The 6,000-nt window shown below is 45.1% G+C and overlaps 1 protein-coding gene across 1 annotated transcript in view; it reads left to right on the top strand.

Moving 5' to 3' along the window:
- Positions 1-6,000, top strand: part of ZFYVE26 (zinc finger FYVE-type containing 26) — a 332,760-nt gene that overhangs the window by 37,365 nt on the left and 289,395 nt on the right. The window contains exons 6-7 of the mRNA XM_068127936.2: positions 2,827-3,361; positions 3,527-3,651. Of these exons, the coding sequence (XP_067984037.2) occupies positions 2,827-3,361; positions 3,527-3,651 (660 nt within the window). The remainder of the gene's footprint in view (positions 1-2,826; positions 3,362-3,526; positions 3,652-6,000) is intronic.

The raw sequence follows: 6,000 nt of genomic DNA on the forward strand, positions 1-6,000 counted from the left end.
TGTTCGGACTCACGCTTGGGTTTTTGGCAAGAGCAGAGCAGGTCACCGATCAGAGAAAGATCTCGCCATAGTTATTGGGCCCAGGTGGTCACAGTCAACTCGGTGAAGAACTCCACTCCTCCCTCAAACCGGTGAGCCCTGCTCGATCTGCGCCAATCTGTCGGGTCTGTCCACCTTTCTCAAAAATGTGACTGACAACTTTGATAGACAAAAGGAATATTTATTCGTACGCACGGAGACAAAATGCTTGTCCGCAGGGACAAACAGTTTGCTGACTTCTATTCTGTGTGAATTGTAATTTATACTTAAAGTGTCCACGAGAAAGAAAGGCAAAAGCAAGACTGCAGCATGAGATCAGAGCATAGGAATGTAGATATGAGGACCCTTGGCTTGATATTTTACAAAAGGTCAAGCCACAGATGAAACATGTTTTTGCCAACTCGATGGAGAGATACAGTTCTGCTCGACAACTGTGAGATGGCTTTTTGCCAATGGTGCACAAACAATCACATTTCCCTTAGCTTCGTGTGACTACCCCACGTGATGCAAATACCCAGCATGCTTTTCAACCATCGGTGCCACTGATTGGTCCAGAGATGACGATCATTCATTTTTAGCCCGACATGCACATTCATGTCAACATGTCATCCCTTCATTAGGGACTTGTGCAGTGTCATGTTTATATGGCAATCGATTTTGAGTATCGGTGACTTAAGTGCGACAAACTGTAAGTGGAATCCAGGGTATTTAATACAGATTTAAGTTGTCAGGATAAATAGAGAACTGATTGGAGTCGGCCGTGGCAGTGCTGCCGATTGATGACCAGAACGTCCCAAACTGATATACTGGGGTGCCCTTCCTCCAATATGCTGACACACAATGAGTCGCAGCCCCATTCACCCAATCGTCGATATTAAGATCGCAAAGGGGACAAAGATGCACCTTGGTAATGATAGTCCAAATAGTCTTCTTTTTTGTTGATAAGATTGCTTTCGCAAGTAGCAAGAACATTTACTGTGTAATCTGTGACTCAAGAGTGTTAGAGTAAGCTGGATGAGCAATCTGCCATATAAAACAATGTCAGTTTCTGTGTTTGTACAGATGTCCGATGAGTGTAGGATTTAAAGGCCAATCTTTTAACACGAGTGTGTGTTCACGTCAGTCTATTTTTGAGGATAAAATAAACTCGAAAAATATTTTCCATAAAAGAGTAATTATGTATCTTCTTTTGGGAATAGAATGTAGATGGCGGCTTGCAAACCGGACCACAAGGGCGGTGTACAGAAGTGTTTTTTAAAATAACAATAAATACAAGGCGCAGGGATGTGAAATTCGTTACACGTGATGTGCAACGTGCGCAGAGTAAACCGAGTGTTCATTTATGTCTGTAGGATGTCTAATAAATAAAGATGACATAAGCACACCCGTCATTAGGCCGAGGCTTCAGACTTTGGCGCCCTCACAAGGGTGCACCGTTGAATTAACTGTTTCAACCTGTCATTTTTGACGGGCTTTTAACTGGTTTGGGTAATGTCGGAGTTTACGGGCGTAAACTCAAAAATTTCTAAAAAGTAATTTTATTCAGTTAAAAACAATAATTACACATGATACATACTAGCAATCAGGGTTATTAAATGTTGGAAGGACTTAGCCTCAGGAACAGTCTGCCTCCAAATAAATTCATGCAGGTATGAGGTGAATAGCACATCCGAGGTACTAAACTGTCGGCGAATCTTGCGTTTGGCCCTCATCCACATGTTTTCCACATTCTGTGTGTGGACGTCTTGATCCAGCGGGTTGACGAAGTTCTCCTGGTGTATGATTGTGCCGTGCGTGTAGATACCATGTGCCCAGTCATCAACATTGTTGTAGGCGCGCCAGCCATCAGTGATAATGTGAGAACCTGGAAGGATCCATTGGAGGGTGAGGTCGCGCAGAGTCTGCACGGTGCGGTCAGGAACAATCACAAGAAAGCATTTGTGAGAGCCGCGTTCGATACCACCGAACACCCAATGACCCTCTCGCCATTGGCCTCGGTGGTATTTTCGGTGGAAAAACTTACTTTCATCCACCTCAACAACGATAGGCTCAACAGTTCTTTCATCAATGCCACCAATTTCTGATGGGTTTATCTCAAGAAATTGTTCACACACCTCACGGTGGAAGTTTGCCCAGTCAACGACGGTCTTAGTTTTATCACATGACGCCTCTCTGGCTATAGCTTTCTGTGGATAGTCATAGGCCCAACAGTAACTGATGATAAGAAGATTGTGCAGGGATCGGTGGCTGCCTTCAAACCAACTGCCTTGACGAATGCTTTGTCGAGTCTTACAGGTAGAGCAGTACCATGTCTTCCCGTCTGATACATCACCACGAGTAATAAAACCACAATGGACATTACATCGAGGGCAAATACAATAATTCTTGATGAGTCTGCGACGTGCACACCACTTAATAATGTCAGGTATTAGAGCCAAAGAAGTGATATTATGATCCTCCGCGACCATAGCGTCATCATCTAAAATTTCATCTTGTGGCACAATAAAACGAGGAGCTGGGGACGACCGCCTGCCATAACTGAGTGCTCAAACTGAACGGATCAATATTTTTAAAAAAATTAATCGTTTTTAATCAAGTAAAACAAATAAAATTACTTTTTAGAAATTTTTGAGTTTACGCCCGTAAACTCCGACATTACCCTGGTTTGGTAATATTACTGTTAGGAACCTTATAAATACTGTCTGATTAATCGACGACATTGGAAAGTTTAATCAAATCGAATTCAATTTTCCTTGTACACATTTTTTTCCCCTCACCCTTTACTAGGATCTGTACCGTTGTATTCGTGACAACCATGAGGAACAGGGTGCGGATCACGTATCGTCCAAACTCAAGTTCTCAGATCAGACGGCTCACTTCTTACGACTGCTGTTGCAGGAAAGTCCCCGTAGAGCTGCCTACTTGGCTCAGCTCTGCTACGAGTCCCATTGGGATGCACAAAGTTATTGTGGCCGCCGTTTTCATGCACTTTTTGTTAATATTGTACGCAAGAGCCTGCATGACTTTCGTACGGCGATCGAGCACGAAGAAACGTTGGCCCAGGCACAAGACAGGGTGTACAAGAGCCTTGCGGCCTTTGCTTTCACCCTGCCGGCAGGGTCTGAGGAAGAGCCACCGGGGACGCGTGACATGCTTCAGGAGCTCGGCTTGGAATGCTGTGCTGCTTCACCGCATCTCACCGAGGGCCGGGTACTCGGTAGCTTAATGTGCAGTGGTGGGCCGGCCCTGGCCAAGCTCTACTACTCTCTGCTTGATGTTAAAGAAAAAGACTCTTTGCTTGAAGAACTACACAAGTCTCAGGGTGAGAAGGGGAACTCGTGCATTATGTTGGATTCCACTTGGTTCAACAATTTCCTCACATACATCGTAAGAGTTCACTCTTGTACTTGTATCAAAGCTATCGATAAATCTCATGTCGGAACTATTATCCTTCCTTTTTCACTCGTTGTCCCTCTTTGCTTTGCAGCATTTAGCAGCTTGTCAGAGGGAGAGAAGATGGCGCTTGCTTTATTTTTACCACAAAGATATGCATGGAGGTCTACATTCTTCTACTGCCTACACAGCAACAGTCACTTCCTTCAGATGCTGCTGGTACAATTATGCATCACCATTCGTCTCAACCGCAAATGCTTTGCTGTTTTTTGTTTGTTTGTTTGTTTTTTGTTTTTTTGCCTGCGACATGTCTTGTGTCTTCATGTCTTTTTTTTTCTTTTTTTTACTTGCGACTGCTAGTGCTACTGCTGCTGCTGCTGTTGTTGTTCTTCTTGGGCGTCGATTTTTGTTGTTGCCTGATATCTCCACGTCGGTGAGTTTCAGGCGATGGAACGGAGACCTACCTGGTCTCAAAGTATCCACGTGTGTGTGTGTGTGTCACTGTGTGTGTGTCACTGTGTGTGTGTCACTGTGTGTGTGTCACTGTGTGTGTGTCCGTGTGTGTATCCGTGTGTGTGTGTGTGTATCCATGTGTGTGTGTCAGTGTCAGTGTTATATATTTTGACTTTAAAAATGGTTGGCTCTGCAACTGCTTGTCTGATCGATGCAATACCTTAAACATAGGAGGGGCTCCCCATGGAGAATACTGTCACGTTCACCACCGGGATGAACACCCATGGGTGATGGATGACCAATCAAGCTTTAACTGTTGAAAACAGTTAAACTGTTGTAACAGTAAACTGTTGAAACTGTTGTAACATTTGTTTGTGAAATAAATGTTAGCTCTTTCACGAGCCTCGATTCAGTATACAAAAAAAATATAATAATAATAATAATAACTGCGAGGCGTACCCAAACTATGGCGGTGTTATCTTTTCAGCACCCGCGAGGTTGTAGGGTGACGAGGCTGACCTGCATGGGTTTCACTTGGTGTCCTTGAACCCATGACATTTTATCACGACAGACGAGAAATTAAAATTTAACAAACAATGGGTTTAATGAAAATAAATGCCAGGGAACAAGAAATGTGCGGGACTAAAATTCCTATATTGAGGATCCTCCACTCAGACACAATTACAACACAAGGGGAAATAACGAAAGTAATAAAATGTGTGTGGTGCGTTTGCCTGCTCCTCCGCCTGGTGTCCTTGACCGCCCGGGGTCGTCAAAAATCCCGCGTCCCTGCGTGGGAAAACACACGTTTGCACCAAGTCCGTTCACCGCCAGCCGCCGCCGTGAAGCGAACAGGCCCTCGCTCTTTCCTCGCCGTCCGCTCCACAAAGCACCGAGGTGAGACAAAAGAAAGATGTGTCCGCCTTTCCCGCAGCCCGGAACAGGGAGAGCGATAATAATGAGACCGCCTGTTGTGCAAGTCAGAACCAAGAGAGTAAATGTGACTGCTTGTATGAACACCAGGAACCGAGAGAGAATGACATGCGACTGCACGTTATGAAAACCCAGAGCCAAGAGAGAGAAAATGTGACTGCTCGCTATGAATGTCCGACTCAAGAAAGGGAAAATGGCGGGACGTGTCCTTTTTACTCCTCCGTCTCGAATGTTCTCTGATGATGTCCGCGTGCGCTCCAATCAATGAATGCCATCTGAGCAGTCCATCGCCCTGACCAATCATCACCTTTCGGGGCGGGAACTCACAGCCCTTCTTGCCGGCCCTTGTGATGACTCGGCTGGTGGCGACAGTGGTAGTGTTCAAATGTCTGAATCCGGTCAGCGGTTACATTATTTAATTTAGGTGTGGAATGCATGGCTGGTGTTGCATGTGTCATAAGGAACAATGGGAAAACTACAGAGGCGATTTACATACTGGGAATTATTCCTTATACCCTAGCTAATTAGCATAGCTCCTCCCCTCACATGGAGACACACATACGATCTTACGTGACATCCGGCCTGATTTAAGTACATGAGGGTTTGTTCTTCTTCATGACATTCGGAGCACACTGCCCTATACAATCCTACCTGGCCTAAGGTATTCCATTGCCTACCCCCTATAAACGTAACAATATTCTATTGCTAGCTCTGTTTTCATCGGTCACATGGTATGGCAGCTGTATTGGATTAACAAAAACAAATAAGTAAGGGTAAGTAAGGGGGGTAAGGAAGGGGCGGGGGGAAGGGGGAAGTCGGACGATATAAAACAAATGGACACTACAGGGGCTTTCAGAAAAGAAGTCAGAATGTGAAGGAGGTGGATTTGGGGTGTGTTAACGGGGGTAGAAAGGATTGAGGTTTTGGATGGGGGAAGATAAGTGATGGTGGTGAACAGCTGTTTTAAAGACCTGGAGGGAGGAGAGGGATTGAAGAGACTGTGGGAGTTTGTTCCAAACATGGAGAAAAGAGGAATGAAAGAGTGAATGTGAGCAGAGAGTCTTGATTTTGGCAGTTTCACCAGAAGAGGGTGTCTGGCAGATCTTGTGTGTCCTGCACGAATATTTTGGGGACAGAGCACAGACAGAGCTGGGGGAGCTCGGCCGGAAAGGAGTCGGTAGA

The sequence above is a fragment of the Myxine glutinosa genome, chromosome 9, assembly GCF_964187855.1.
Source record: "Myxine glutinosa chromosome 9, kmMyxGlut1.1, whole genome shotgun sequence".
Classification (NCBI taxonomy): domain Eukaryota; kingdom Metazoa; phylum Chordata; class Myxini; order Myxiniformes; family Myxinidae; genus Myxine; species Myxine glutinosa.